Consider the following 20,864-nt stretch of genomic DNA (forward strand, 5'->3'; position numbering starts at 1 on the left):
CAATAATTTCAATTTTTTTACTGTGTGTTCAATCTGAATTTACTTTAAAATAAAAACATCTATATTGATTCTGACACTTCTACATCCAACTCACAGGTGTAACCTTGCTTTGAGAAAAATGATTATTAATGTAACCCTTTTAGAAGAGAAGATGTGGTCATTTGTTCTGGGAATGTCCTTTTGAGCCTGAGACCTGAAAAACAGGCTCGGGGCTTAACAGGTTAACAGTAGAGAATACGATAAATAAAGCAAATCAATTGATTTAAAGTGCAGGGAGGCTCCGCACCAGACACCGGTGCATTCCTACATCCCCACAATGGTGACATTGATGGTTTGAAGTCGTTTCTGCGGGAAAAGAGTGCTAAAAGTCTGAGAAAACTCTGATTGTTTCAGAGACCCAAAGTAATGATACAATAAACCATTTACATATAAAAGTATTGATTACAATTCATTTATATGGGGAAAAGTGCAGATGAGATATGTTTGGTATTTTGGGCAAAACACTTCACCCAACGCAAAAAAGTATTTAGTCTTTTCATTTAGGATGAAAATTACAGGTCTCTCTCATCTTTTTAAGTGGGAGAACTTACACAATTGGTGGCTGACTAAATACTTTTTTGCCCCAATGTATATATATATATGCCGTTAAAAACTGCAATATATATACCTGGCTGCTAAATCCTCAGAACTGTTACAGGGTGTGTATTTTGTAAATTGTATAACTTTTTATTTTAATATATTTTTTTATCATATCACTTTTTTTTACTTTAAATACTTTTTGCATGTAACATATGTAACATTAAGCTGTCAGTGGCTCTTTTCTGCTGTATCAACGTACATGTCCCCTCTGTGGGACTAATAAAGGTTTTCTGATTGTGATCTGATTCTGAACTACGATGCTCAACAGCCCGCTTAACGGAACTTTGACGCTGGTATCAGTTTGGTTTCCCACCAATCACGGGAGTGTCGTGTAGAGAAAGTGTTGAGTTATATTTCTCGCGCTACCTTACATCCATGAAGGCAACATGACAGAGGGAGGGCTGTCACTCAGGATGCTAAACTACTCTTTGGTAAGCCCCGCCCCCCCCCCCCCAAGCAACATCAGGGCCAAAAGTCTGAAAGTTAAAAAAACGGTGAAACCTGAAAAAACAAGATTTGAAACTGAAAAAATTATAGTTTTGAATCTGAAAATAGAAAATCTGCAACTGAAAAAAAGAAAGATTCAAAATATGTATAAAAGGAGTGAAGCTGTCTTTTTATGAAAAGCTTGCTCCGACTTCTTTCTCTTTTTTTTATCGAAAAAAGCGAACTATTCAGTCAGACAGCAATTTATTATAAAAGTAAAGCAAGTACAATTTCAAGCACTTTATCCAAAATCCAAGCACTTTTTAAACCTTGAAAACACCACATGAAATTTCAAGAATTTTCAAGGATTTCCAGCACCCGTATGAACCCTGGAGAGGACTCTTTAAAGTAGAGACACTACATACTGATATACACCTGAACATCAGCAGGAGAGGACTCTTTAACGTAGAGACACTACATAGGCCTACTGATATACACCTGAACATCAACAGGAGAGGACTCTTTAAAGTAGAGACACTACATACTGATATACACCTGAACATCAGCAGGAGAGGACTCTTTAAAGTAGAGACACTACATACTGATATACACCTGAACATCAGCAGGAGAGGACTCTTTAAAGTAGAGACACTACATACTGATATACACCTGAACATCAGCAGGAGAGGACTCTTTAAAGTAGAGACACTACATAGGCCTACTGATATACACCTGAACATCAACAGGAGAGGACTCTTTAAAGTAGAGACACTACATACTGATATACACCTGAACATCAGCAGGAGAGGACTCTTTAAAGTAGAGACACTACATACTGATATACACCTGAACATCAGCAGGAGAGGACTCTTTAAAGTAGAGACACTACATACTGATATACACCTGAACATCAGCAGGAGAGGACTCTTTAAAGTAGAGACACTACATACTGATATACACCTGAACATCAGCAGGAGAGAACTCTTTAAAGTAGAGACACTACATACTGATATACACCTGGACATCAGCAGGAGAGGACTCTTTAAAGTAGAGACACTACATACTAAAATACACCTGATCATCAGCAGGAGAGGACTCTTTAAAGTAGAGACACTACATACTGATATACACCTGAACATCAGCAGGAGAGGACTCTTTAAAGTAGAGACACTACATACTGATATACACCTGAACATCAGCAGGAGAGGACTCTTTAAAGTAGAGACACTACATACTGATATACACCTGAACATCAGCAGGAGAGGACTCTTTAAAGTAGAGACACTACATACTGATACACACCTGAACATCAGCAGGAGAGGACTCTTTAAAGTAGAGACACTACATACTGATATACACCTGAACATCAGCAGGAGAGGACTCTTTAAAGTAGAGACACTACACACTGATATACACCTGAACATCAGCAGGAGAGGACTCTTTAAAGTAGAGACACTACATACTGATATACACCTGAACATCAGCAGGAGAGGACTCTTTAAAGTAGAGACACTACATACTGATATACACCTGAACATCAGCAGGAGAGGACTCTTTAAAGTAGAGACTCTACATACTGATATACACCTGAACATCAGAGGAGAGGACTCTTTAAAGTAGAGACACTACATACAATTTATCGGGTTATTCACTTGGTCCATTAGTTCTGGAGAGAGTAAGACCTCTGTGGATAATCTGGGAAGAGCTGACTGCAATGCAGGTGAAAACTACAACCCCATGATCCCACCTTACCTCAAAACATCAACAAACCCGGTCCTTTCTTATTACATTCATTGAAAGACCCAGAGGTGCAAAAAATGACAAATATTTTGTTCAAAATCCACATTTATTTAATTCCTTTTGAAAGTTTAGCAAAGTGACTGTACAATAGTGTATGCCATTCACTTCAAAAGACATTTAAATTCTCCAGCCTTTTTACTCACTTCTGTCGTCTTGAAATTACACGTACAAAAAACCACAAATCTAAAATTGTATTTGTTTGATTAAAAATATATAAAAATCCTATTTTAACAAAGAGAAAGCATTTGTATGGGTATTGCTTTAGAAACCAAATCCAGATATGAATTCTCTTTTGTCGTGTACAGGGCATTTTAACAAATCCACATCAGTAGAAGCTGAATAGAAAAGCAGACAGTATATACATTAATGAATACTAACTTGATCAAACTAACAATAATGGAGACTGTACACCCTGACGAGTTGTAGAAATGACATTTTACCGTCTAGTCTTCCCCTTCCTCATCGTCCACTGCCGTGTAGATGACCTGATTTCTACGTTTAATTTTGGGAGTCGTGCTTTTACTGCCGGGCGTCTCGATCTCATCGCTGCTACGTTTGAGGACACGCATTGCTGACACATCTCCATCATCACCATCACCTTCGTCTTCATCACAGTGTTCCTCCCTGTCCGCTGCAGATTGAGAGTGACGCTCTGCCGGTGTCGAGTGTGAGGGAGGAGGTAAATCCATTATGTTGGAAAGAGAGGGTGAGGATTTGGGAAGGGGGAGAACCATTCGACTCGGGGTATTGACTCCCCCTACTGGAGGCTTATCTCCCTTTACAACCTCCTCTTCCTCACCCTTTTCTTCCCCCATTGCAACCTCTTTCTCCTCTCCCTCCTCTTCCTCCCACTCTTCCTCTATCGTGATTTCATCGGGGTTTATAGAACTCGACATTCCCGAAGTGTCGGTCGGATACTCGCTGAGTTCGTCCCCACTTCCTTCCTCATCGTCGTCTTCATCCCCCGCCTGCATCATCCTCCCCCCCTCCTCGTCTCCTCCCTGGCACACGTGTGCGTAGAGGTCGGTGAGGCCCAGCGTGGCGCAGAGCTCGGTGGTCTGAGGGTTGGTGCTGCAGCTGGGGGGGAGGTGGTTATTGGGCCTGTTGGGGTCGTACAGAGGCACCGTCTGGCTGAAGTTTTCGGGGATGGTGAGATCACCGCTGAGAGCCTCTATCACCTTCATCATCGCTGCTTCGGACGGTCTGAAGTCCCACCTGATGGGGCAAAAACAATCCATACAAGCACTTAAGGTGATAGCAAGTGAAATGGGTAAATTGCAGTTCATGTTGAAAATGGAGATTCTTATATTCTGGGTTCTGCATTGATTAAAAGGTAGGGTAGGTCATTTTGGAGAAACCAGCTTGAGTGCGTACACAGCCGGAGGAAATCTGCCACTTCCTCACAGAGCCCCTCCTCCAACACACACGAACGCGCACTTGACCAATGACGGCACCAGATAAGTGTGTGCCCAGATGGAAGGCTGACAGGCAGGTAGGCCGTCCAGTTACTTTAGCCGGCTCAGATGATTGGTCGTGCTTTTTACAGCCCCACGGCTTCCACAGATGATATTTTGTATGTATTTATTGTCAAAGCATTTCATATATTCATCGCTATCGGGATGTTAAGAGCATTCCATGGAATATAACAAAAAGTGTTTCTGAAGTGAAGGACCTACCCCACCAATCTAATCTATAAAACAAGCTTAGTATTGCTTCTAAAGCAATGTTTCTCAAACTTCTTCATACCAAGGACCACTTAACCAATAAAAAAACACTCGCGGACCACCTAACTCCACAAATATCCCAAAACACATCGTTTTTAACAAATCGCCTGAAAATGGTACAAACAGGTGGCAACATGTGTGATGAAGGTGTTTATCTGGGCTATATCATGCAATCAAAGTGAAACTTAAGCTCGCTCCATTGCGGAGATATTCCCGCGAGAGTGCGGAAAACTTAAATTAATTAATTTATTTCAAATGTGACATTTGACCAATATACTCACGGACCACTAGGGGGCGCTCACACTTTGAGAAGCACTGTTCTAAAGGATGTGTGTGATTCATTGATAATATGTTATTGTGTACAATTTATTCTTGAGATGTTAGCTTAAAACCTTTTTATATTTTTTCAAATAGAAAACTCCATAATCTGGGCTACTTACTCATCTTATGGTTGGTAAAGTGTATATCTTTTGCTTCATCAAGCGCCCAAAGTAAAACAACTCTGTGCAGGAAGTAGTCTGTATGTTCAAGCTGCTTAATTTTGCCAAGCCTTAAACATGTTAGGGTATGTATGAATACAGGTCCAGCTGGAGATATGGTACGTATATTTGCTCTGACTGTTTCCTCTGGGCTTCAGTCACACCTTTTACTAATCCTTTGGCAGATTTCTTCATGCAGTGTAACGTGTAACTCCCAAATGTCTATTCATTCAGAAAACTCCCTGTTGATTTCTGATAATGATAAAATACAACACTACTGGAAGGTGACTCTTTTAGGCTCATCACCAACAGTGTTATATGTTTACCTTTCATGCAGGCCGTTATTCTCTGGAGGGTTCCAGGGGTGAGGGGTGGTCCTCTGCAGACTGTTGGTGGACTTCAGGATAGCAAGCCACTCTGGATCGTACTCGAGACCCTCTGATGAACCCGGTCTCTCCTGAACATCCACAATCTGCAACACAAGTGCATACATCATTGTTTATAACCCCTTAAAGTTGAGAGGGAGCTTTGTATATTTTACAGGACGTTCTCTCACCTGTAGGAACTCCCGGTGGGGCAGACACTTATCCAGCGACAGGAACTTGGTCACACGGGGAGCAGCGTTAGCTTTAGGCTAAAGATAAGAGTATTCATTGAGTTAGTACAATATATTCATATATCAGATAATTATTACGTCAATAGCACCTTTCATGACATAAAATGCTTTACAAGAAAAACTAAATCGATAAATGCAGGTATTAAAAGCAGGAGACAAAAAGCGAACAAGAAAATAAATAAATGTATGTTCAATGCATTTAAAAGATATACAAAAAAATACATATATACTTGTGTTACTTTTGGATGTACAGACTTATTCAAATCACTATGTTAAAAGTATCAGTTCATCTAGCTGCAGTAAACCTGTGGGAGGTGGAATTAATTAAAAGGAAACATGTCCTGAGTCTTATTTAGGATGAGTTTGCCCTGAGCTTTAAGGCATACAAAAGTTTCACCTCCATACTTTTCGTGTTAACCTGGATTTTTGGATTATCACAAGCCACAATGTATCAACAGCTAATACGGACAATAGCAGCAGTTCATCCAGCTGCAGGAAACCTGTCTCTCACCGGATGCTGCATCACGGCAGCAAACTTCACATGCAGGTGAGCAGAGAACCAGTAGTTGGGCTGCAGGTGAGCCAGCAGCTCCTCCGCAGCAGGACTCCCCAAAGTGTTGGACTCCACTTCCTGACGCAGAAACTTCTTCTTCCTCAACAACTCCCCCGTGCTTCCATGGCGGTAGATCCCACGAGGCCAGTCATGGCTCATGAAGATGTCAATAGGCATCTGGATCTAAGTGGTAATAAACATTTAGCGATCAATATACATGTTAGTGATGTTACGTTCGCGAACGATACGATTCTTTTGAACGGGTCCTACTTGGTGAGAGCCGTTCTTTTTATCGCCGGTTCACTGTAGGGCTGCAACAAACGACTCATTTGACAATCGATTAATGAAACGATTAATCGACTATTACGCCTTGCACAATTTCTCTTATTTAGCCATCAACTTTTAGATGTAGCTTGAGGTTGTTTTAGGCATGGGGAAACTAGCAATGAAGACAATACAGATGAATACTTGATTAAAAAATGCACACATTTTGAACAAACATTAACATTGCTTTTTATTTAAATTAAATAAATAATATTTCACATCAAAAGAAACAACAGTGTTTTAACAAATCTTATTAAATAATCTGATGACAGAACTGTAAACAGAATAGCTGAAACTTTAACAAAATAAATAACTCAGTTTCCTCTAATCATTAACCCATGTTTGTATCATTGAGCTAACTCGGTGTGTTGCTGCTAGCATACAGAATAAAGCATAAGCATAAAGCATAAAGTTTAACCACACCTCGGAGCGCTTCTCTCCGCCGTATCCCACGTGTGTGTGGCTGCATGTAGCAGCTGTGTGTGTGTAAACGGCCCCGCCCCCTCGCACACAGACGGGAGAGAGATCTCGTCTGATCGAAAATACATCAGACGCATTTGTTTGTCTTTTTGCATGTTAGAAACGAGTTGGCGACACTAAGACTGCGATATAATGTTTTTGTAGCAATAATACATGACATATTTTTTAAATGTCTCCAGTACCGATAAAAAGACCAATAACGTTAGAGCTTAACGGCGCGTAAAACACACGTGATGACGTCACCAACGAATCGACGACTGAATTAGTTGGCAACTAATTTGGTAATCGATTTTAATCGATTAAGTCGATTAGTTGTTGCACCCCTAGTTCACTGCCTGCCATAAATCAGCTCGCCTTTACTGGAACTCGCCTTCCTGAATGCACATGTGCCACAGATGATGGCATAACGCGTGCTGCTTGAGTAGTAGTTGGGCTGAGAGATGTAGCAAGTTATACATTGTTCCGTGAGCAAAAGTAGATGTCTGGCAATACAGTCAATCATTATCCTGGTGATTATTTCGCAGATAAACCTATTAGCCCCGCCCCCTTAAAAAAAACGGCACTTTTGAACGGCTCTCGGGAAAGGAACGGAGCCATAAGATCTGGCTCCCTTCAAAGAGCCGTAATTCCCATCACTAACCACAACACAGACTATATCACCCCTTGCTGCTAAATACCATCAAACTATGTGCAACCGTGCAAACTATGTGCTATATATATATCTGCCGTTAATATCTGTAATTTATACCTGGCTGCTAAATCCTTAGAACCGTTACAAGAGCCGCGTTCACACTGCGGTACTTTTCCCACAAAGGTTCATGCGAACTCTTTAGTTCGCATGAACTAAGTACAGATCGCGTTCACACCAGAAAAAGTCCCTGAGGGAGGATTAGGCAAATGAAGCCGCTGACGTCACTTCTTCTTCTTCTGCTTTCGGTTTACTGGCAGGCCGCCAACCACTTCACGGCGTATCCTGCCGCCCAAAGTCCCCGGCCGGAGGTCCCCGGAGTTGGGAAGGCTCCAGTAGAAGCTGCTGGGAGTCCCAGCAGCTTCTACTGAAGCCTTCCGAGTAAATCGCCAGAACGCCGACACCTCCTCATCTCCACCGCTCCCATGTTTTATTTTGTGTTGCCATAAGTTAGTCTCTCTGCGTTTCTGCGCTGGGCTAATGCTAATGCTAATAATGCTAATGCGAGGATAATAAAATGGCGGCTTCACAAAACTTTTTGGGAGTTTTACGGGGCGTGGTTTGCAATCCGCCCAGCCAATCAGAAATATAGCTCTTTTCTCAAAAAAGAGCCGCTCGAAAGTCCCTGCTCTCTAGCAGGGACTTTCGAGGGGGTAAAAAGGTTCGCATGAACTACTTTTAGTACCGGCTCTTTTTGGTGTGAACGCGATCATGAACTAAGTTCGCATGAACCTTTGTGGGAAAAGTACCGCAGTGTGAACGCGGCTAAGGTGTGTGTTTTGCGTTTTGTATTTTATAAATTGTGTAACTTGCTGCTGTTAAATACCATCAAACTTTGTGCAATATATACATTATATACATATGCCATTAATAACTGTGTGACATATACCTGGCTGCTAAATCCTAAGAACTGTTACAGGATTTGCATTTTGAAAAGTATGTAACATTAAAAAAAAAAAAAAAAAGTAATTATATTTTTATTAAATCAATAACTTAGTACTTTTTTTTAAACATATGTGACATTAAGCTGCCTGTGGCTCTTTCCTGCTGTAACGGTGGGACTAATAAAGGTATTCTGATTCTGATAAAACAGCATTGTGCAAGAGAGCAAGTTGAATGTATGATATTTACCTGTTTTAATTTGAAGACCTCGATGTTTCTGATGTGGTAAACGCTCCGAAGTGTGTCAGGGTTGTACGGAGGGAACTCATGGTGACCTTAACGAGCACACGTTTCTGGTAAACATACTGCAAAGTGTATATATACAACTTAAATCATTCAGGGGTGTCAAACTCAAGGCCCGGGGGCCAAATCCGGCCCGCGACTTCATTTTGTGTGGCCCCGCAAGAGCTTGCAAAGAATATAATACGGTTACATGATACTTTACAGAATATCAATATATGTTCATTTTAATTAATTTCTTATTTTATAGTTATTTATCTTTTCTTTTTTTTATCTTTGATTTATCCTTAATTTAATTAATCTGTGTGAATCTGTGCTGTTTTTCAATCTCACCCTGTTGCTGTCAAACTACTGGTCCATGTTATCTTATCTTACAGAAGCCCATAAACTACATGTCCCACAATGCATCTCATTTTGTGACATGCGCACTGAAGAGACTTGCGATTATTTGACCTAGAATTCTGCTTTCAGACGTAGTTAATTATGAAGTTAGTATTACCCTATCCGATAAGAATCCAATTCAGAGGCAATCTTATAATATAATACATTATTTCATATATATTGTGTATTTATTTATATATAGTTACAACCGGCCCTTTGAGTGCAACCATAACGCTAATGTGGCCCGTGATGAAATTGAGTTTGACACCCCTGATTTAGACAGTCAAAACAGCCCTCACCTCTTCTGTAGTCATGGGATTTGAAGATTCCAGATGCGCCACCAATTCGCACCCCTTTGTAGCGAATAACTCCAGCGTAACCTGCAGAGATACGGTCACTTCAGTCCTGGGATTTAACAAACTGACATGTAGACAGAATATTCACATATCGCCAGCTTGTTTCCTACCCAGATAATAAATGTTAGGCGCCACCCAGCCTCCATAAGCCAGCTCCTGCAGGTGATTGGACGCCTCGTGGTTCCCTCCGATGAAGACGGTCAGGATTGGAGCCTTCTTCTCTCCAGAATAGTATCTGCATGTAGTACATGTTGATGTAGAAGAGACATGAAGAAGAGGGGACACATATTGATGTAGAAGAGACGTGGAGAAGAGGGGACACATGTTGATGTAGAAGAGACGTGGAGAAGAGGGGACACGTGTTGATGTAGAAGAGACATGAAGAAGAGGGGACACATGTTGATGTAGAAGAGACATGAAGAAGAGGGGACACATGTTGATGTAGAAGAGACGTGGAGAAGAGGGGACACGTGTTGATGTAGAAGAGACATGAAGAAGAGGGGACACATGTTGATGTAGAAGAGACGTGAAGAAGAGGGGACACGTGTTGATGTAGAAGAGACATGAAGAAGAGGGGACACGTGTTGATGTAGAAGAGACATGAAGAAGAGGGGACACATGTTGATGTAGAAGAGACATGAAGAAGAGGGGACACATGTTGATGTAGAAGAGACATGAAGAAGAGGGGACACATGTTGATGTAGAAAAGACACGAAGAAGAGGGGACACATGTTGATGTAGAAAAGACACGAAGAAAAGGGGACACATGTTGATGTCGAAGAGACATGAAGAAGAGGGGACACATGTTGATGTAGAAGAGACATGAAGAAGAGAGGACACGTGTTGATGTAGAAGAGACATGAAGAAGAGGGGACACATGTTGATGTAGAAGAGACATGAAGAAGAGGGGACACATGTTGATGTAGAAGAGACGTGAAGAAGAGGGGACACATGTTGATGTAGAAGAGACACGAAGAAGAGGGGACACGTGTTGATGTAGAAGAGACACGGAGAAGAGGGGACACATGTTGATGTAGAAGAGACATGAAGAAGAGGGGACACGTGTTGATGTAGAAGAGACATGAAGAAGAGGGGACACATGTTGATGTAGAAGAGACACGAAGAAGAGGGGACACGTGTTGATGTAGAAGAGACATGAAGAAGAGGGGACACGTGTTGATGTAGAAGAGACATGGAGAAGAGGGGACACGTGTTGATGTAGAAGAGACACGAAGAAGAGGGGACACGTGTTGATGTAGAAGAGACACGAAGAAGAGGGGACACGTGTTGATGTAGAAGAGACACAAAGAAGAGGGGACACGTGTTGATGTAGAAGAGACACGAAGAAGAGGGGACACGTGTTGATGTAGAAGAGACACGAAGAAGAGGGGACACATGTTGATGTAGAAGAGACACGAAGAAGAGGGGACACATGTTGATGTAGAAAAGACACGAAGAAGAGGGGACACATGTTGATGTAGAAAAGACGTGAAGAAGAGGGGACACGTGTTGATGTAGAAGAGACATGAAGAAGAGGGGACACGTGTTGATGTAGAAGAGACATGAAGAAGAGGGGACACATGTTGATGTAGAAGAGACATGAAGAAGAGGGGACACATGTTGATGTAGAAGAGACATGAAGAAGAGGGGACACATGTTGATGTAGAAAAGACACGAAGAAGAGGGGACACATGTTGATGTAGAAAAGACACGAAGAAAAGGGGACACATGTTGATGTCGAAGAGACATGAAGAAGAGGGGACACATGTTGATGTAGAAGAGACATGAAGAAGAGAGGACACGTGTTGATGTAGAAGAGACATGAAGAAGAGGGGACACATGTTGATGTAGAAGAGACATGAAGAAGAGGGGACACATGTTGATGTAGAAGAGACGTGAAGAAGAGGGGACACATGTTGATGTAGAAGAGACACGAAGAAGAGGGGACACGTGTTGATGTAGAAGAGACATGGAGAAGAGGGGACACATGTTGATGTAGAAGAGACATGAAGAAGAGGGGACACGTGTTGATGTAGAAGAGACATGAAGAAGAGGGGACACATGTTGATGTAGAAGAGACACGAAGAAGAGGGGACACGTGTTGATGTAGAAGAGACATGAAGAAGAGGGGACACGTGTTGATGTAGAAGAGACATGGAGAAGAGGGGACACGTGTTGATGTAGAAGAGACACGAAGAAGAGGGGACACGTGTTGATGTAGAAGAGACACGAAGAAGAGGGGACACATGTTGATGTCGAAGAGACATGAAGAAGTGGATTTTTCATAATAGGTGACCTTTAAAATCTTGCACTTACTAAATCAAAGTTAAAAAGAGGACTAACTTGTAAAAGGTCTGCATGGTTTTGTACTTGGCGGGTACGGCCATGCACTTCATGTCTCCTTCATTCCTCACAGCTTGGAAGTCTCCACAGCAGAGCAGCAGCTCCACTTTCACCTCTTCCTTCTTCTCCAGGAAGGCGATGGTCTCGTAGATTTTGTCCAGCTCTCCATGGCAGCAGCCTTCTACTGCGATCTTCATTCTGCACGACCGATTGGCTGCTGATCTGCAGGGAGAAGGACAAGGAGGGTTGGTGTGTACTCTGTGCCCGCCGAGCGGCCGTCCGCCTCCACACACAGGGACACTGAGGCTGGCTGCAATGCAGATACTCTTGATGTGTGAGGGTGGTCCTTAAAAGATACTCTGTTTGTGATGTGTGAGGGTGGTCCTTAAAATATACTCTGTTTGTGATGTGTGAGGGTGGTCCTTAAAAGATACTCTGTTTGTGATGTGTGAGGGTGGTCCTTAAAAGATACTCTGTTTGTGATGTGTGAGGGTGGTCCTTAAAAGATACTCTGTTTGTGATGTGTGAGGGTGGTCCTTAAAAGATACTCTGTTTGTGATGTGTGAGGGTGGTCCTTAAAAGATACTCTGTTTGTGATGTGTGAGGGTGGTCCTTAAAAGATACTCTGTTTGTGATGTGTGAGGGTGGTCCTTAAAATATACTCTGTTTGTGATGTGTGAGGGTGGTCCTTAAAAGATACTCTGTTTGTGATGTGTGAGGGTGGTCCTTAAAAGATACTCTGTTTGTGATGTGTGAGGGTGGTCCTTAAAAGATACTCTGTTTGTGATGTGTGAGGGTGGTCCTTAAAAGATACTCTGTTTGTGATGTGTGAGGGTGGTCCTTAAAAGATACTCTGTTTGTGATGTGTGAGGGTGGTCCTTAAAATTGAAAGTGGGAAAGTCTAAACTCTAACCCCCAGAATTCATTCTATTATACCTCATTCACACCAACGGTGTTTCAGGGCTGGTTCAGAGCTGGAGCTTGAAAAGCACCGGGTTTTCCTGTTCACACCGCAGCTCCGGAATCCGGTTCTTTTCAAGCACCAAACATTTTTTCGGCTGCAGCAAAAGCACCGCATACGTCACGCTTACGTCGAGGCGGGATCAACTCCTGAACAACAACAACAAGCCGGCGTTTTATCCAGTTTGTACACAACGATGGAGAAACGTAACAAGCAGCAGTGGTCCACTGAAGAGACCAGCTACCTGCTGGGAATCTGGTCTTCTGAAGAGGTGCAGAGGAAGCTGGAGCACAATCGGCCATTGTTGTTGTTGTCAGTGTCAGCTGTGAGGGGTTTCCGCGCGGTTTGGCTTTATGACGAAGGCACGCAAACGGTTACGTCATGACGCAAACAACGACGCAATGACGCAGCACCAGTCGGACTCTGGGCAGTGTGAAAAGAGCCGGAGCTAAACCGAAGAACCGGTTCTGAACCTGAAAAGCTCTAGCACGGAGCTTGAACCGGAGTTGCGTTGGTGTGAATGAGGTATTAGTCAAGAAAACTGGTGAATTGTAGGTCGATGAGGGTGCATGTTGTCAGATTGAGGAAAACATTCACCAGGAGTCTTCTTGACTAATGGAAGGAATTCTGGGGGTTCGAGCTTAAACTTAGTACATCTCCAACCTCCTACAGGTGTACACCCCCCCCAAGGGCTTTGAGGTCGGCTGATCAGCTGCTGCTGGTCGTCCCTAAAACCAAGAAAAAGACCAGGGGAGACCGAGCCTTCTCAGCGGTAGCCCCCTGTCTCTGGAACGACCTGCCCCCCCCCCCATGTCAAATTGTCGCCCACCCTCCAAACTTTTAAGTCCCGCCTAAAGACCCACCTCTTTTCCCCTTGCTTTCGAGTCAGTCTGAGCTGTTTTATCGATTTGTATGCTTTTATTGTCTGTTCATAGCCTTTATGTACCGTGTATTAATTCTTATGTGTGCCTTTTATCTTTTCTTATGTGTGCCTTTTATCTATTATTGTAATATTATATTATAATGTTATGTTTGGTGTGAAGCACTTTGGTAAACTCTCTATTTGTATTATGTGCTATACAAAAAAGTGGATTGGATTGAGTTTCCCACTTTAAGGACCACCCTACGTGAGGCTAAACTTAAAGGTTGATGAGGGAGGGGTAAATGTTGTTTAAAATTCATCAGGAGAGTTTTCTTGACTATTATAACAAATTCCGGTGGTTTTTTTTCATAAATGAAATCCAAAATGTACATGGCACTAAGGACCACCCTATTGTGTAGGTTAGAAACCTTTCCATCATGACAGAAGAGCTATAACATGATTTTAAGAGAGAAAATTAAATATCAAGTTAGTACAATTGAAATTATGCATGAGGAAAATTACTTTTGATTATACATTGTTGTTATTACTGGCTGATAGTTCACTGTCTTTTCTTGCTGCGACTTATTTTGACCAGGGTTGTGTACTTATTTAGCATACTAATTTAAAAACAGTAGCTCTTCTAACACTGAACAACTCCCTGCTGATTTCTGATAATGATCAAATACAACACTACTGGAAGGTGACTCTTTTAGGCTCATCACGAACAGTGTTTTCAGTCAATGTATAGATATTGATTTATGATAATGATAACTGAAATTGTAACTCTATAAAAGTGACTCATATTAGAATTCACGCTCATCACGAACTTGTCAGTCAATACACACTGACATTATACATGTTTTACCTTGGTTAAGGGTTTGTTTCCAATTATGTTATTCAAGTCTATCTATGTATCTGTCTTTTGACTTACAGGGAATGTGCCTTGGTGTTTAGTGCATCCAGTACACGTATTGAGGAAATAAAAATAGAGGGAAAGTAGTGCAAGTGCCAAGAACATAAATAGAATTGTAAAACATAAAATATTCAACCATGCACTTAAAACATGGTACAGTTCATTTGACCTTCTTGGAATTTCTTTCAAAACGTGCACATTTTATCAATTTTATCTGACAAACGTGACTGCTGCATTCAGCCTAGTATGCGTGCACACTTTGCAATACTATGTCTAACCTGTGTAGTAACTTCTAGTTGCAAAACACCATTTATTAGCAACTTAAGTGCTAAAATATGCCACATAACATGATATGTAATAGCTAGCTGTATTACGCACTTAATCTACCATAACGTTACAACGTGTGCAAGCAAACAGTGAACCACAATACTCTCATAAACACAACAAAACAAAACAAGATAGCAAAGTTAGAACTTACTGCGATGCAACAATAACTGAAGAGTGTGTTCGTGTAGTTTAATACGCTGTAAAGTCACAAACTTGTCAGAAATGCATGTCTAAAATACGGATAAACAGAAACGCGATTGTATGAATTTTCCCACCTCGCAGCTACTACATAGAGCGCATGCGCAAAACGTCACACATTGGGTAGATTGTGAGCAGCAGATTCAACACCCTCGAATAAAGACATAACAAAATAGATTGGCATTTTTATATTTTACGTGTTATCTAGTATACATTTAACTATATTTGTAAACTGTTATGGAGTATGTATATATTTTTTATATTTGTATGCATGACATATTCGTGGTCGGTTATTGACTCGAATCTAACTCTAACATGTATAAACAAAATGTACCTAATTGACAAATCCAGTCCACAGTCTGACAGTCAGCAAGTTAGCGGTGTTTGTTTTTTGTTTACAACCGAGTCCATAAAGGAATAATATAGTTACCTCGTTGTTTTTATCATAACGCTTGCAAGGAGAGTGGTGTGATTTATCTGCAGTTATTTATTTATTTAAAAAGCCTCTCACAGCTTCTCCGGGGGGCGGAGTGTCTGCAGAAAGCTGCGCCGATTGGGGCGCTGAATCTGGGGAAGAGAGATGGCGTGTTTGTTGGAGGCCCCTCTCCGCATCAGTGTGCTTTCTGTGAGTGTCACTCTCCACATCTTTATTGTGAAAACTAACAGTGTACTCGCACTCAACAAGTTGGTGTTTTAGCATCTTTTGATTCAGTCTCATGAAAAAGCTAGAAGGTTTTATTTGTTTCTGTTAGCCTACAAAGCTAAATTAGCACTGTAGCGGTTCATCTACGTAGCTGATGGGAAGACTTGTTTTAAGTAATGGCGTCACCCGGGCGGGCGGAGACGTTCTGAACATGTGAAGGGACTATTTTTTTTCTATTTATTCTATTTTTTTCAATGAACGTTAAACATGCTATACATTAAATTATGAACAAGAAGGTTGTGGGGGTGTACCTCAATAATACTCAAACAAGGAGAGCAATAGAAACAATTATAATAAAAAAGACACAAAAATCCACTTTAGACAAATGTGGGTCAAAATGTGTCCGCCCGTCCCGTCGGTGCGTTTATAAATACAAATCGACCGAACGTACCTGTCAGTGTCACTCGGAATGAGTTAGCAGCTAACGGCTAGCAGTGAAAGTGCTGTCAGTTCAAAACACGTTTCAAATATTCCTAAAATCACAATGAAAGCCAACTAGCTCGAATTTGCTTTTTTATTATCCAATAAACAAAACACAAATATTATTGCATCTTGCTTATTACAATAACAAACTTAATGGTGTAAGCTAGCTACCCTTATGGTCTCTAACGTTGGCTAACTAGCATTGGGGTTAAGCTAACAATGCTATCACTTCTAGAGGAGTTTTGTTGCTAGGTAAATTGAGAACTAGTGGCAGCAAAAAGTCAAGCATTTGGCTATAGTAAGGTATTGTAATTTATGTTATCAGGTGATAATGGCTGTCAGTTGTATCTTGGATAAAGTTAAACTTAAATAGGTAGCTAAAATGAACATGCATAGTCTTGAAACTGTGAAACGCCCCCTAGTTAGCTGCATGCAGAAAGAGAGAGGACTCAACTTGCTCTACACAGGGGCCACTAAGGCAAGGGGCCGGGTAATAAACAAAAAGTAATACTATTTATCAGTTCAAATGAAGAAACAAATGAAGAAAATGTTCCTTGTATATTGTTTACTTTCAAATTAGTTGACTTTGAATGGATTCACATTGTAGGTGCACATTGTTTAGGATACATTTGTAAGAATATTCAATATGCTAAACATAGCTGTAACTCCTTCCATCATGCAAAATGTTGTAATGATTTATATCAATCATTAATATAAACTTCTCCTACAAAGGACAGAATGAGTAGCACATTTTAATGTCAAATGCACATGTATGGTATACTAGTCTACTAGGTCTACGAGTCTATTTTGATGCATTTTTCAATTTTTTTGACATGAAAAGTTCCATTCTGCACTAAGTTGAGTATGAGCCTTTGAACATACGATTCAAGATTCAAGTCTTTATTGTCATGTGTACATAGCTACAGTGCAGATATGTCAATTAATGAATATTGGCTCCTCCAACAGAGCAACACAACAAAACAGATAAAATGGTGCAAGTAAATACAAATAAAATAGCTTGGTTGCTGTGTATATGTATTTATATGATATCTATTCAGGCTGAAATATATAATGAACATATCACAGACAGGTTTATGCTCCACCTTGTCGGCAGCATGCAGGCACCAGGAGGTTGTGAGCTCTGGTCCTCTGGGGTCAGGTGGAAAGTTCTGGTTAACGCTGTGATATAAACACAGCTTTCTGGTGTCATGTGCAGCCACAGCTTATCAAAGGGCCTTGCTACGGATGCTACTGTATGCCTGCATGACTGTTAGTCTATCGAGGCTTTTATTTTACAGTCAGATATCAAGTATTTGTAATTGCTGTTGTCTTATTTTTTAACCTTGCATACAGACAGGCTCTTTTCTCGCAGCCTTTCATCTGTGTGTGTGTGTGTGTGTGTGTGTGTGTGTGTGTGTGTGTGTGTGTGTGTGTGTGTGTGTGTGTGTGTGTGTGTGTGTGTGTGTGGTGTGTGTGTGTGTGTGTGTGTGTGTGTGTGTGTGTGTGTGTGTGTGTGTGTGTGTGTGTGTGTGTGTGTGTGTGTGTGTGTGTGTGTGTGTGTGTGTGTGTGTGTGTGTGTGTGTGTGTGTGTGTGTGTGTGTGTGTGTGTGTGTGTGTGTGTGTGTGTGTGTGTGTGTGTGTGTGTGTGTGTGTGTGTGTGTTTTTTCTCCTCACACAGGAAGTAACTGCCACAAGTCGCCATTATGTTGACAGACTGTTCGACCCAGACCCGCAGAAGGTGCTGCAGGGAGTCATGTAAGTCCAGCAACAGCATATCGTCTTCTCTGACACTTGTGTTGGCCTCAATGCGTTTCTTCACAGCCCGTGTCTTCAGCTGATATGTGTGCCAATGAGCATGACCTCTGTTTACATACACAGCCTTTCATGTGACGCTCGATTTCAAAATGCATTTCCGTCATCGGTGTGACTTCACATCTCTCTCTCTCCGGCTTTGGTGACCTGACAATGTCAATGTCTGTTATTTTTAACTTCTGAAGGGACTAGCTCTGGTTACGGCGTGCAGCGCTCCGCTAGCCGAGCACCTGACTGACTTGAATGCCTGCTCCAGCTGTACTTTTCCATTAGCCTCACTCACCTGCTATGTGACATCATCTGGGCGCTCGCAGAGCGGAGGAGAAGCTGCGTGGAAAGCTAAATGCCGTGCATGCAAATGACCTGGCTCATTCTGTGTGATGCTTCTGCTTCATGTTTACCGTCTCTGATCTGATGTGGAATATTAGTTTGCTTGACCTCTGTCTGTCTTTATAACTTCTCTGACTACCAGCTCATGGTCCTTTTTATTATCAAAGGACAACATCGTGCAAAAAGCATCCTTTAAGAATACATGCAAATCACTTTTCGGACCGGTTGCAGAATCGGATCGATAATAAAGCTTTAGATTATATCCCAAAGGGTCATTATCCCCAAGTTGCAGTGCAGTTTTGTAAATTCTTGTATGATGAAAAAGTACATTACTCAACGAGAACACACATTAGATTATTGGTCAAACTGTACACGGTCATATTAGAAAAGCCTTTACTTTTAAAAACACGTTTTTTAAATGTAACTTTAGGTTCCCAAATTGCTAGTCTTCTTCTTCTTCAACTACACATGTTGTTCCTACATGATTGTATCGGTCAGTATATTTACTTTACTGGTACACCATTACTGCAAAATGGGCCAGAAGTATGCCCTTTCTATTTTTGTAATCTTAAATTCAAATTCTTAATTTGTCACCAAGGGGCAATTGGTTCTGTTGCAGCAGCAATAAAAAACAACAACGGAGAAGAGTTGTGAAGTGTTATTTAGAGCCAATGTGTCTCGTGTGTTCCAAACAGATGCTAACATGGTGTGTGTGTGTGTGTGTGTGTGTGTGTGTGTGTGTGTGTGTGTGTGTGTGTGTGTGTGGTGTGTGTGTGTGTGTGTGTGTGTGTGTGTGTGTGTGTGTGTGTGTGTGTGTGTGTGTGTGTGTGTGTGTGTGTGTGTGTGTGTGTGTGTGTGTGTGTGTGTGTGTGTGTGTGTGTGTGTGTGTGTGTGTGTGTGTGTGTGTGTGTGTGTGTGTGTGTGTGTGTGTGTGTGTGTGTGTGTGTGTGTGTGTGTGTGTGTGTGTGTGTGTGTGTGTGTGTGTGTGTGTGTGTGTGTGTGTAGTGACATGAAGAATGCAGTCATAGGAAACAACAAGCAGAAGGCCAATCTGATCGTCCTCGGAGCGGTGCCGAGGTACGTCTCTGCACACCTTCCCAAATCTTTCTTCCTACATCCAATGTCTTTACCATTTTGATTTTTGTTCAAGTACACTTAAAGGTGGGGTAGATAAGTTTGAGCGACCGGCTCGAGATCGCTAGAATTTGAAAATACACAGCCGGAGAAAATCTGCCACTTCCTCACAGAGCCCCTCCTCCAACACACACGAACATGACCAATGAGGGCACGAGATAAGTCTGTGCCCCGATGGAAGGCTGACAGGCAGGTAGGCCATCCAGTCGATTGGTTGTACTTTTTACAGTATTACGGCTTCTACAGATGACATTTTTTTTATGGATTTTTTGTCAAAGCACGTCAGATATTCATTGCTATCGGGATGTTAAGAGCATTCCGTGGAATATAACAAGAAGTGTATCTCGAGCCGGTTTCTGAAACTTACCGACCCCACCTTTAATGTATGACTTTGGTTGTACATGCCTTTTACAAGTAGACGGCAACTAAGTTAAAATGTACTGTGACAAAGTACGAGCTAGACTAGAAAAGCAGTAGAACTGTTGTAGCTTAAAGGGCAGTTCACCTCAAATATATAACACATATGTTCTCTAAACTGTAGTGCTATTTATCAGTCTGGATTGTTTTGGTGTTTCATGATAGCAAGAGCGTAATGGAAAAAACCAACATTGCAATATTTTCTTCCCCTGCGATATTTATTTCGATATGAAAAAATACAGGAATTGAAGAAAAGACCGTTTTTTCCCCCGCAAACCATCCTTTCTTGAACTTTAATGCGATACAATTGGTATTTTTTTAACAATATTTAACCGGATGAAGGATTTTAGTCACGGACTTCTGGATCTTAAGGTATCAGAGCAACAAGCTGAGCGAGCTCGGTTATCCTGCTGTGAGCTGATCAAGAATGGTTGTCAGTGATGGTTTGCTGTGCATGCAGAGCCGGCATGTCGTGGCTTCCTTCCTTGTTTTTCCACCAAGCCACTCGACGCCTTAAACAGACGGTTCTAACTCGTTTCTTTGCTTTTAGATTACTCGCAGTTTGAAGTGTTGCTTGGCCTCCGATGGTTTAGAACAGGGGTGTCAAACTCAAGGCCCGGGGGCCAAATCCGGCCCGCGACTTCATTTTATGTGGCCCCACAAGAGCTTGCAAAAAATATGATGTGTTTATTATACGGTTACATGCTACTTTACAGAAGCACGTTGCCCATAAACTACATGTCCCACAATGCATCTCAGAATTTGACTTTTCTTTTTTTAAATGTAACTTCTT

At 41.6% G+C, this 20,864-nt stretch overlaps 2 protein-coding genes across 3 annotated transcripts in view; one reads left to right on the forward strand and one right to left on the reverse strand.

Moving 5' to 3' along the window:
* Nucleotides 1–2,892: 2,892 nt before the first annotated feature.
* On the reverse strand, nucleotides 2,893–15,348 carry dbr1 (debranching RNA lariats 1). The gene is made up of 9 exons (XM_034078447.1): nucleotides 15,206–15,348; nucleotides 11,992–12,213; nucleotides 9,759–9,883; nucleotides 9,592–9,672; nucleotides 8,861–8,946; nucleotides 6,196–6,420; nucleotides 5,625–5,702; nucleotides 5,395–5,540; nucleotides 2,893–4,080 (listed from the first exon to the last, which is right to left on the reverse strand). The coding sequence occupies exons 2-9, from the start codon at nucleotides 12,186–12,188 to the stop codon at nucleotides 3,309–3,311; spliced, it is 1,710 nt and encodes a 569-aa protein (XP_033934338.1). The 5' UTR covers nucleotides 12,189–12,213; nucleotides 15,206–15,348; the 3' UTR covers nucleotides 2,893–3,308.
* Nucleotides 15,349–15,598: 250 nt separating this feature from the next.
* The window catches only part of armc8 (armadillo repeat containing 8), a 29,477-nt gene continuing 24,211 nt past the window's right edge, over nucleotides 15,599–20,864 (forward strand). For both annotated transcript variants that reach the window (XM_034078448.1, XM_034078449.1), the window contains exons 1-3: nucleotides 15,599–15,877; nucleotides 18,057–18,133; nucleotides 19,526–19,597. In XM_034078448.1, coding sequence (XP_033934339.1) covers nucleotides 15,833–15,877; nucleotides 18,057–18,133; nucleotides 19,526–19,597 — 194 coding nt within the window. In that variant the 5' untranslated portion in view covers nucleotides 15,599–15,832. The remainder of the gene's footprint in view (nucleotides 15,878–18,056; nucleotides 18,134–19,525; nucleotides 19,598–20,864) is intronic.

This window comes from Pseudochaenichthys georgianus, unplaced genomic scaffold (assembly GCF_902827115.2).
Source record: "Pseudochaenichthys georgianus unplaced genomic scaffold, fPseGeo1.2 scaffold_430_arrow_ctg1, whole genome shotgun sequence".
NCBI lineage: Eukaryota > Metazoa > Chordata > Actinopteri > Perciformes > Channichthyidae > Pseudochaenichthys > Pseudochaenichthys georgianus.